The sequence below is a fragment of the Prionailurus bengalensis genome, chromosome E1 (genome assembly GCF_016509475.1).
Source record: "Prionailurus bengalensis isolate Pbe53 chromosome E1, Fcat_Pben_1.1_paternal_pri, whole genome shotgun sequence".
In the NCBI taxonomy this organism is placed as follows: Eukaryota; Metazoa; Chordata; class Mammalia; order Carnivora; family Felidae; genus Prionailurus; species Prionailurus bengalensis.
In genome coordinates, this window is record NC_057347.1 from 37477131 (window position 1) to 37488935 (window position 11805).

General features: G+C 51.2%; 1 protein-coding gene across 3 annotated transcripts in view; it reads left to right on the forward strand.

The window, feature by feature from the left end:
* The window catches only part of SOCS7 (suppressor of cytokine signaling 7), a 33105-nt gene extending 21984 nt beyond the window's left edge, over positions 1–11121 (forward strand). For 2 of the 3 annotated variants that reach the window (XM_043584235.1, XM_043584234.1), the window contains 3 exons: positions 1401–1536; positions 1951–2101; positions 5320–11121. In XM_043584235.1, coding sequence (XP_043440170.1) covers positions 1401–1536; positions 1951–2071 — 257 coding nt within the window. In that variant the 3' untranslated portion in view covers positions 2072–2101; positions 5320–11121. Of the gene's footprint in view, positions 1–1400; positions 1537–1950; positions 2102–5319 lie in introns of those variants that run through there. The other variant, XM_043584236.1, reaches the window with a different exon arrangement.
* The last annotated feature ends 684 nt before the right edge of the window (positions 11122–11805 follow it).

The window sequence follows — 11805 nt, forward strand, 5'->3', positions numbered from 1 at the left end:
TAAAGTTATTTATTTACTTATTTTGAGAGCCTGAACAGGGGAGGGGCAGAGAGAGAGGGAGAGAGAGAATCCCAAATAGGCTCCGTGCCATCAGTGCAAAGTCGGACGTTGGGCTCAAACTCACGAGCCAGGAGATCAGGACCTGAGCCGAAGTCGGGTGCTCAACCGACTCAGCCACCCAGGCGCCCCATGTGGTAACAGCAGAATACGTATTCGGACTTTTTTCTTTTTCAGAAAGTCCATTATCAATGACCACGAAAAGGCTTTGGGAGATAGTCCACAAGCTTTAATTTTTTCTTCTCGTGCCTTCAAACAAAATTTTAAAACTGTTTGAAATTGAACTCCAAAAACAGTAGATGTGTTATTTTCCAACAAGTTGTGTCTACAGAATTTCTTTTGATGGGACGGTGACTGAGAAAAGAATTCTTTCAGAGCCTTTGCACCTGAGCTGCTTTCTGAGAGCAGTTTGCTTATTGGCCTCCAGTAGCCCCTTGTGTATCGGAACCAGAATATTCTTTGCTCCCTTGAGCCATTGTCCGTGTTCCTGCCATTCTGGAGGTCTCCGTTCTGTGGCATTGACTCTCGAGGGGGGTTGGAACTCCCCAGCACCAAGCCTGCTGATGCTGACGACACCAGGGTGTGGGACTCCCCTTGGGCCTGGCTGGCATCAGTCAGCAGGCACTCTGGCACGGAGCAGTACTGACTCCAGCCTGCCCAAGCTACTGTAGTTGCTTCTCTTTTAAAAGCATCCTCTTTTTTTTTCTGTTCCTGCACCCGGGCTAAAATTTCAGGAGCAAGAAGGGTGGGAGGAGGTGAGGGGGGCAGTTGTGTGTGGGAAATAAGAGGTGGTTAAACCTGCTTGTCCTGATTTGAAGTAAATGGTAGGAGTGATAGGCTTATAAACTCTGATCCCAGCCGTTGCCTTCTACTTACCAGCCTCTTAGCTGGAATCGGCTGGGGACCCTTCTGAGCAGCCCCAGTTGTCCCGTGCAGGATGCTGCTAGATGTGCTGCGCAAGTACGTCCCGTTCCTAGGAGGGATGCTTTGATTCTTGCCCTTCACTGAGAGCCTCGGGCCTGGGATTGGCCACTTGGCTCCAAGTCAAGTCTGTGGCTTGGCACTTTGCATTGGGCTGTTCTGAAGAGCAAGACTGTCAGCTGTCACGAGTAATGCTCGGGGGGCCCTTGGTGGGGGCGAGTAGAGTCCCTTGAGTGAAACACAGCGGTAATACTTCTGACAATGGAAATCAGCAGGTCTTTGTGGAAGGGAGCTTTTGCACAGAACGCACACATGAACTGTAAAGAAGCCCCATTTCCCTTCCCTGGATTCTCTTCACGAGGGCAGTGGTAGTTAGCTGCATTGTTCCCTCTGAATATGTCTCTTGGTTTTCGTTCCCAAAGGACTGCCTCCAACTCCAGTCCAGCTGCTCTATCCGGTGTCTCGATTCAGCAACGTCAAATCCCTCCAGCACCTTTGCAGATTCCGAATCCGACAGCTCGTCCGGATAGATCACATCCCGGATCTCCCACTGCCTAAGTAAAGTGGGGTCTCTAGGGGTGGGGCGGGAATGGAATGGAGGGTTGGTTGTAAATGTTAGTGAGGCCCGCCAGCTGATCGTGCCGTCAGTGTTCACAGGCGTCGCCCTTTCACTTCTCACGTGTCTTAGCACCCAACTCTGGAAATGTCAGCTGGCAGCCAGAAGGGAGGAAGGTGTGTGCGTGTGTGTCAGCCCCCCTTCTGCAGTCGCTATGCAGAGTGGAGTGGAGGTGGTAAGAGGGAGGGAGACAGAACTGTAATAAGTGAGAAAGTGGGAATTTTCTGAGGTCGACAGCTTTTTGTGTAGTCTCGGCCATCCAGGGGTTGAAGAAGAAGGAAGGATTGAACAAAAGCGGCCTTTTGTTTATGATCTTTGTATGTAACACTTTACGTGTATCCCTCTTGTGTTCACAGACCTCTGATCTCTTATATCCGAAAGTTCTACTACTATGATCCTCAGGAAGAGGTGTACCTGTCTCTAAAGGAAGCGCAGCTCATTTCCAAACAGAAGCAAGAGGCTGAACCCTCCACGTAGCGAGGGGCCCCCTGCTAGTCGCCACCAAGGGTATGAGCTCTCTGTCTCGCTGCCCAGCTAAGTGTTTCTGGACAGTTATCATCGTGGGCCTTGCCCCCCTCCTCCACACCCCACGCATATACTCTCGATCCAGGCATCTGCCCATACAGTTACCAGATCTGGTCATGGAGTCCAGGGGGCACATACGCCAAATGGGAGAAGAACAGATAGACATGAGAGGCCTCAAGAGTATTTGCCAAGCAGCATGCAAGCTAATCACTGAATATAAATAAGGAGGAGGGCACACAAGTGTAACTAAGTGTGCGGTCTTCTCTCCTACTTTGACCACTCTTCTTGCTGTTGCACAAATGACATGTAAAACAGGACACCAAAGGGGAGGAAACTTCATCAAAGGGGAGGCAGACGTGCCTTTAATTGCAACAGGCGTGTGCTTCGGTGGGAACTCCCGAGTCCCATGGCTTGGCATGTGAGGGCGAGAGCAAAAAAGCTCACCACTCTTCTACTTAGATTTCCATCCGGACCACTGAAAAGTAAATTATTGAAAAGAGTAAGTGAATTAGCTAAGGAATTCATTTATCTGAGTGGCTGTTCTCCCGTCACTACATTAACTGACTTCTAGTCATTTATTCTCCCCATAAAATATCTTGGAATACTGGTTTGTGCAGATGAATGGTAATTAGTCTCTTAAATTGCAGTTACGTGAGCATTGAAAGGTAAGGATGAGTAGGGAACAAAATTGCCAGAGAGTTGTGATTTTTGGTGGTGTGGATTACCTGCAGGATCTCACGTTCCGGTGATCTGCAGAGTGCGGTGATCCCCCGTCTTTCACCTTTGCGTAGAGTGTCCTCTTGAAGCACCCACTACGTCTGCTTCCCTCTAACCTTCTCTGTTCCCAGTGCCCCCTCCCACACCGAGCAAACTAGGGGAAAAACCGGCAGAGTGACAGCCTTAGAACCAAGGGAGCCATCATCTCCCCGTGCTCTCTGCTGTCTTTATAACCGGAGAGCGTGACGGCTGGCGTTGATGTCCCACGGGTTTTCCTGGGCCATGACCAAGGTGATCCCAGCTGTGTGTCTCCCCTTAGCTCTGGACATCCCTGAGCCTGTGCTCTTGGTGGAAAGCAGGTGAGCTGGCCTAGTAAAGATTAACAAGAGGAGAAGGAATGAAAGGAGAGTGATCAAGAAATGGTGACCCTGGGAGGCTGCGTAGCTTTAACTTAAAGCATCCTGGGCTGGGTGTGCAGTCTCTTGTCATATCTTCAGTTGTAGGCAAGTTGTATGCCCTCGGAAGCGACTCCTACAACATCGAAATGCTCCGATGTCTGGGAGGATTTCTCTGTTTGGTGGCTTTGCAGTTGAGATTAGGAAGGGAAGGCAGGAGGGAACGGCGGCACCTGCACGGTGGCACCCTGGTGGAGTAATTAGGACCCTTTAGTCAGAGCACTGCTTCTGTAGGCGCCGTGCCTTGGGAGGAACCCTCACAGCACGTTCAGGGGTGGGCTCAGGGTGGCCGAGGGCTCCAAACTTCATCATATGGGGAATACCTGATTAACACGGAGCAGAGAAGTTTTGAGGTGAGAGGGGCTTGATGGCTGAAAGAAATACAAAGGAAGAGTGGTTGAACTTAGTCTGTGTGGCTCCAGGGACCACAGTGGATGGAAGTTATAAGGAGCTAGACTCTAGTCCAACTTTAGAAGAACTGGGTTTTTTTTATGTTTATTTTTGAGAAAAGACAGGAGAGACAGAGTGCAAGCAGGGGAGAGGCGGAGAGCGGGGAGACACAGAATCCGAAGCAGGCTCCAGGCTCTGAGCTGTCAGCACACAGCCCGACGCGGGGCTCGAACTCACAAACCGTGAGATCATGACCTGAGGCAAAGTCGGATGGTTAACTGACTGAGCCACCCAGGTGCCCCTAGAAGAACCGTTTTAACAGAGAGGTCCAAAAGTGGAATGGTTTTCCAGAGGCGTTAGTGAGTTCCCCCATTTGTTTATGCACTTAGCAGATATCTGTCTACTTGTTGAGTACCCAAAGTAGGTTGGGAAAAGTGCTGTGCGGGATAGTCCCTGGCCCTGACCTCGCTGAGCTGCAATTCTCATAGGGAGAGACAGACAGACAGCAAACATGTAAATAAGTGAATAGGCTGATTTCAGTTGACTGTACTGTTACGAGGAATAAAACTTGGTGAAGTTTAGTGATTAGGGGTGGGAGAGTGGTACTTAGGTTTGGATGATCAGGGAAGGCCCCTGTGAGGAGGTATCCTTTCAGCTGAGATCTGAATATTAAGGAGTCAGAAGAGGATCTGGGAGCAGAGCATTCTGGGCAAGCGGTCCAATAAGCATAAAGGCCGTGAGATGGGAAGGGGCTTGATCTGATAAGGTACAGGCCAGGGGTAGCCATTTGTCGTGAGTATGGGGGACGGTTGTGTATTGGCAAAGGATTGAACTGAGCTCCCAGGGTCTCTTCGCTCTGTGTGACACCGGGACTGTTGCCTGTGGCAGAGAGTAAGCATCATGCCGTACTCCCTCCAGATTCAGACCTCAGGGCCCCTTGAAAAAAGGGAAGTACCACTCCTGAAGGGGGACGGCCCTATTTTGTGAAATTCAGCCCTTATGACTTCTTGTTGGTCAGCCTGCTTTTAATTTGGGAGTTCTGAATGGGCCACTTGGTCTGTGCGTACTGTCACCTGGGGAGTTTCGTGTCAGGGTGCTTGGAGTCAGCAGACAGAAGAACAGTTGGGACAGTGCCCTCATTAAGTCAGGAGGTAGAAGCCGCGTTGGCATTTGTGATTATATATCACTCCTCTTCGGTAGCCAGAAGCTGCAACGACCTATAGCGTTTTCTAGCCAGACTCACCAGGGGTTACTCCAGGGGGTCAGTTTTTTCTTTCTTTTACTTTCTAGTCCCTGTAGCAGACAAGCCTCAGGAAAGGAGGGGGGGGGGGGGGTGGAAGTGGGTGGAAAATTAAAAGGTGAGGGAAAAGGAGAGAGAGAGGTTAGGCAATGTGATGGAATATGTTTATTAGTCATTTTAGGACCTTTTTTTAGCGTCCAAGTCCTAGGCCGCTCAGGTCCCTGCAGCAAAGGCCGTTGCCACATCCTGAGCCGGGCAGCCGTGTTGGTGGGAGCCGTTGGCTTTTCAGGTCTCCGTTCTCTGTTTGAGCTGTACTTTTCCCCAGCCGAGGCTGGGCTGCTCTCCATCTTGGTTACACTCCAGCGGGCTGCTCTGATTTTTTTCCTTTTTTCATCTAGGCATTTGGTTGCCAAGCTCCAGTTTTGAAGAACCAAATGAAGCTACCGTGGAGGGGAGTGAGGAAGAACGAGGGAACGGGAAGGGCGGAGACCCTCTGTGCAAGGACTTTGGCTCCCCTCGCCGCTCTGGGGCTTGGAAGAAGCACACAACCACACTCTTTGAGCGGGGGCTCCGCCTCTTCGTGTCCAGCCCCTGTGCTATCCTGGAACTGGACGAGCTCCTTGGAAAACTGGAAGAAGTCTCAACACTGTTCCTTTTTTAGAAGTTTTGTTTTGGGTATTTGCATTTCTCCGTATGGAAAACTTCCTTTAAAGGCAGCTGGGGTTTGTGCCCCATTGGGCTGGAAGTGGCACCAAGGGCGAGACAGGTCCATGGGAGGGGAGAGGAGGAGGGATTGCCAGTGACGGTCATTCAGCTGGTGCCAAAGGCAGAGTGCGCGCGTTCACCGTTGACCTTGAAGAAGGAGAGAGGAGGAGTCAGAAGTGTAAATCAAGTGGGGAGTTTCTGAGAGATGAGAATCTGCCTCTCTTTAAGCATGGGTAGCCTCAGTAGCAGCAGGAAAGAAAGGAGGGTGGGTGGTCTCGAACAGAAGACAGCTGAACAAAAACCGGCAAAGGGCCCGCCCCTGCTGGGGAAAGCAGTGGCTCCTCACATCCTTTCCTTCTAAGGTTTTACACGTGATTTCAGCATCACCTCTCATAGAAGCTGTGCTAGTTTTGTCTTACGGAATTCCTAAGTTCTGTGACCTCAAACCAGTCCCGTTCTTCCTCCACCCGCCACCCTCCACCCCTCCCCTCGAGATGACTGTACATTTCACTCCGATCATGGCAACATCGTTCCTATTGCCTCTGCCAGCTGTCAAGGCAGTGGATTTTCTCATCACCTGAGCAGTTGAGAGCCCTCATCGTGAGCTGCTGAAGTTAATGGAGCATGCTTCCAGATTCTTAACGGCAGGCTGTACCCGTGACTTAGGAGTCAGTGGTACTTCCCTCCATATGTCTGTCAGCTAGTGAGAGGGAACATGGAGGACGGTGAGAAACGAAGCTGTTGAACTTGTGCTCTTCCGAGAAGAAGCTCTCCAGTGTCTCAGCCTTAATGGAACGTCATTGGATCAGAGAGGAGGAGAGCATTACATCTCCTGTTTTTAGGTTTATCGCTGTTGTCCCACTTCCGTGACGGGAGGTAGCAAGAGCTTTTTTATTTTCCTGTGTCTTTTCTAGCAACCCAAGCATTTTCGTGAGTCAGATCCTGTTGGCCCCCCTTCGTGGGGCAGTGTGTCAGATGCTGATTTGGGAGTTGCCCGCCTTCCAGGTAGAAGTGGAGGAGGAGGGAGAAAGACTCCAGCGCTTTTCAGTGGTCTTTGATTTTTTTTCTGAAGCGGGCCATTGTCAAATCATACGATATTATGAGTTTGCTTTTCTATAGAGTTAACTCTGGGGAGAGGTTTGCTATTAAGATGTGAAAATCAAGCTGTTTTGGTCTTTATTGTTCTTTTGTAGTAATATTCCATTAGACTGCCTTTTTTGGTTCCCCTGTGCTTATATCTGCCTCATCTCATGAGATAAAATAATATGGTCAGGTTTGTGGTTTCCTGGTGGTTTGGGGGTGAGGCCCCAGTGTCTCAGTAATTTATAGGACTGTCTCATCTAGAAGTGTTGGCCTTCTGCCTTATGTCCTGCATGGAATGGCCAGTCTTCCTCCTTGTAGTGGGATTGGGAGGAGACTTGCAGTGTTACCTGTGTGTAAGCATAAGTAAAGAGGGGGCCCACAAAATGAGCTTGTAGTGTAAACACAGCCCACCTTTGTTTTGTTGTGAGGTACCTCTTCTCTCCTTGAATTCTGTGTGGTACTGCCCGCCAATTAAGATAGTGATCCCAGAAATTGGCTTAGTCTGTGAGTCTTGCCTCTTGGGGGTGCAGATTAACTTGCCATCTTGCAGAAAGTGCCACCCAACAGTAGACCATATATCTGGAATCCAGTGGGATCCTTGAGTGGCTGATGTGCAGCTCTTTGGGATTCTTTTTTTATATATATATATATATACCATTTCACCCACCCATCATTTAAAATTCTTTTTCTTAGTGTGTTTGCCTGGCTCTGGGCTAGATACTGTGGAAAACACAAGAGGGGAAAGACATGATGTCTGGCCTAAGGGATCTTTTAGGTGACTGCCGTCCATGAAGCAATTGGAGAATGTGGCAGAAGAGTCAAGGGCTGTCTTTAAAGAAATTCAGATGGTTAAGATTGGGGTAGATGAGGTGGTCTAGGAGAGCTCTTTGGTGGCGGGGCGTTGGGTCCTGGGCGAGGGTAGGACAGTGAGACAGGAAACACACGAATGGAAGGCTGGAGGCGGAAATCTGCAGGCTGTGTGCTGAGTAGTGTGTGCAGCCCCAATCCAGAGCAGCAGCGTCAGTCCCTCCTTTCTCAGTTTAGATGGAAACTTCCTAGCATCAGGCAGATCTGAGTACTGAGGGCTTGTGATGGTGAATTGGAACCCAAAGCCAGAAGTCAGCTGGCTCCTGCCCACGACCAGGGGCCTCACTGCCCTCAGCACAGTCTGGGTGCTACCCTTTGTGGGATCAGGGGTTTCTGCTGGAGCATTCAGACAGTCGGGTCTAGAAGCAAACCTTAGCTGAAGAGGCATGACCCAACCTCACCACCGTCCTTCTTTCTCCTCCTGGCAAAGGGTAACATAGACCTGTGTCCGTGATCTGTTGGTGCGCTAGTCATGGCCCAGGCTGTAGCCTCGTCCTTCCTCAGGGTGGGCTGCGAGACAGAGTTGCACAGAGGGGAGACAGACTCTCTCCGGAGATGAGGGGGAAGAAGAGGCGGGAGTGGGGCAGCCGGCTGAGGGACCGGCCTGGTGAGAGAGCAGAGAGAGAGCAGGAGCGGCTGGCCTGTCGCCAGCACTTCCGCTCAGCTCTCCGGGCTGGGCCCACTCCTCCTTTGCCAGTTCTGTGTCGTGCTCGTTGAGAGGCGGTCCACAGACGGAACTCATTCCTCTTTGATTGTTGTATTTTAAAGTCACAAACTGGAAAAGGTTCTCACCTCTAGGGACCCACCATTGATTTCTAAGTTGTGGATGGGTCCTTGCTCGTGTGACCCTTACTTGTTAGTGGTCAACCTACTGCAACCTTCCTCAGGACAGGTGTGAACCACCGTAAGCTAGTGACAGCTACTGCTACAATTTGCTGTTACTTGAAATTCGCGTGCTGTGGCAGGAACACAGAGTGAGGAGGGTGGGGCTTTGCTGTGAGGACTAGGCAAGTGGGGGACGACTGGGAGTTTGGGACCATTGACGGTGGCCTTCGCCTGTTGGCCAGCTGGTGCCTAGATCTAGTGAATGTGAGCCACGGGCGGCGGCGTGCAGGCCCCTGAGAGGAGAGGCTGGGCGGGAGCTCGCCACCAGGTTTCCTCTCCCCTTGTCCTTCCTTTCCCTGGGGCTCATGGTGGCCCTCGCCAAGGATGGGAGTGGTGTGGGGACGGCTACAAACACAGGGTGCCCATCCAGGAAGATCGGGGGAGCAGGGATGGTGCTTGGTGTTGGCAGATCCGAACGTGAGAGCCTAGAGGAGAGCTGGATGCCTTGGGGTGCCCTCAGCCGAGGCCCTCAGGGGAGCCAGGCTGCTCGAAGCCCTCGGGTCCCAGCAGGAAATGGGGATGGGACTTTTCCCTCCAGTTACATCCTTTTGCACTGATGCCTCCTCCTCGGCCTCAGGCCCTGAAGTTGGAGGACTAGGTGCTGGGATAAAGCTCCATGGCTGCAGGAAGGAGGTCTGAAAGTCAGCGTGCGTCTGCGTGCGTGCGTGTGCGTGTGTGTGTGTGTGTGTGTGTGTGTGTGTGTCTTCATTTGCGGAGGTCTTGCCACCAGTTGGGGTGTTGAGAGCATCTCCATCGTGGGGAGACCTGCCATTTGTTTTCCACTTTTAAGAGAATGACACGCCCCCTGTCCCTAAGGGAGGAGCTTCTGAGTTAGACATTTTCCCTATGGGAATCCTCTTGGTTTGGTTTGTGGGAAAGGGGGGAATGGATAAATGATTTTTATCTCTAATTGTCAACACAGCTGTTCTTACACTGAATTTGTGCTATTGCATACATGTAGCCATCTTTCTTTTTCACTGCAGCAGTGTTTATCAGTAGTTCAAAATGATTTATTTGCTCCTGGGGAGTAAAATCTTTTTTATTAAAAAAGAAAAAGAAAAAAAAAAAGAAAGAAAGAAAGAAAGCAAAGCGTGGCTCCCTCCCCCTGTGATAGCTGTAGGATTAGTGGGCCTCAAAGAAACTCAAGAAGGCAAAGTCGAGTCTGCCAGTCCCTGTGACCTATCCCGTTTTGCCATCGGAGCCCTCGTGCTCAGCACAAAAGGACAGGAGGCCTTGAGAAGATGGAGAGCAAAGCATTGGGAGGAGTGAGGTGGGGTTTGGGCCGTAGAGACGGAGGCACTGGGGACTCAGGTGCTTCAGTTCGAAGAACAGAGTAAAGTGTATTTAAAATACCGATTGTCTAATCTGCCAGGGAAAGACCTTTCTTTACATACAGATTCCATACTGTCTTTGTCCTTTCCATCGCTTTTTGACCTTCCTGGGAGGTGCCGGCCCAGTTGCTCCCTGCTTCCCGTCCGTCCTGTCCTCTGTACCCCTTCTCTCCTCCCTTCCACCCCCATCTACCTCTGGGAAGCCAGTCCTGCATGCTGAGTCTGTGACTTGCCTTCATGCTCATTTCATCTCAGTTAGAGGGTACCTGGAGCTGCTCCCTCCCCGCTCCCTCCCAAGTGCCAAGAGGCATGAAGGGGCAGGTAAAAAGCAGCCAGCCATGGAAGACGCGGATGTCTGGTTGCAGCTGGACTGCAGCCTTGGCTCCTGGAGAGAGAGTGTGAAGAAAACTTAGGACACTCTTGTTCGGAACCCAGGATAATCACACACCGCCCGCCCAGCTCGGGTGGGGCAGGAAGGCTGGTCTGGCTACTCCATCCCTGGTGCTCCCTTGAACGGGGACCTGCCCCTCGCCGTTCGGCCCAGAACCTTTTTCAAGGGACAACATAATCCAGGCACCGCTCTGTGGGCAGGCCGGTCGTCGGAGTGCCCACGCTGGTGCTGCCCGTGGCACAGCCACTGCTGTACATTTTTTGGTTGTTTTTAAGAAACTCAATGAAGAGGGGTGTCATTCTGGGCTCAGGGTGGTTGCCAGTTCTTTCCCAGAAGGGGAGCCGCACCCCCTGCAACCGCCTCTGTCCTGTTTGCCACCCTGCCCTCCTCCAAGCCAAAGTGTGGCCTGGCTTTTGTCTTCCCCTTTAGTTTTCCTCCTCTCTCCCCCCCCCTCCCCTTTTTGTGCTTAATTTATTAAAATAGTTGCTGTATAATTTATTTTCATAAACGATAAAAAATTACTAAATGGTTAAAATAGACTTGCAGGCCAATCTTAAATGGGGCGGGAGGGTCTGTGGGGCGGGTGGGGTGGGGAAAGGGAAAGATGTTTTGATATAAACAAATGCACTTTGGGTGTGTTTTGGTATTTTTCTGGGGATAGATGGGTGGGTGTTGGGATGTCCCTGTAGATCAGTTCCAGAATGGGGTGTCTGTATATACTGTATTAATAGGCATGTTTGACTCTCATAAAGGGATGTTAGTAGCTCTGCTGCAGGTCCTGTTTGGAAACCCCACGTACAACTCCCAGTTTTTGTAAGTGTCAGTGCGGGGGACATTTGACTCTTGTGTTTGTATCTCCTTTTTATGATTGCTGTACTGACCCATGTCTTTCGGGGGAGGGGTGAAAAGAGATTTGAAATAAAAATGTTTAGAAATTACTTCACGTTATTTGGGTTCGTGTTTGTCAATCTTTCTGCCCTCTCCCACGGCTCCTCACCGCCACCAGCCCCGCAGGCTCACGAGACCCACCCCTGGTGATCATCGGGGCTTCTCCCCGAGGTCAGCCAAGCCGCACACATCCGGAACTGGTCTGGTCGGAATTCGAGACGTTGGAAAGTTCCCCCAGACCAGTGGCCATTGCTCAACGCTGCTTTCGCCTTCCCCGGCAAGCGCAGGAGCATTCCAGAGCGTTTTCTGGGGCCAAGCGCCCATGGCCTTCCGGTTGGTGAGCAGTGGTGGGGGACTGTCGCGAGGGAGGATGCATGTTTCCCCTAGCGGTCTTCCCCGCTGTCTTCCCCCCCCAGGCTGGCAGTCAAGGTTTCTCGAGAGTTTAACCTGCATCCCTCGCGCCTCTCCAGCCCAGTCTCTTCTGGAGCTGCTCCCTTTGGAGACAAAAGGAACAGAATGTTTCTCTGATGGACAACCAGGCGTACTTGGAGCCACTCGAAACTCTCCTCTTCACTTTCCCTCCTGATCCCTCTCCCAAGTCCCCCACTCAGAGGGCCACTGTGCCACCTTGGCACATCGAGGGGAACTTTCTGCAATTTCTCTGCATCTTCAGAGCAGGAAGCATGTGAGATGAAGCCCGGTGTGGAGGAGTTGTGTTTTCATAGGACTGGTTA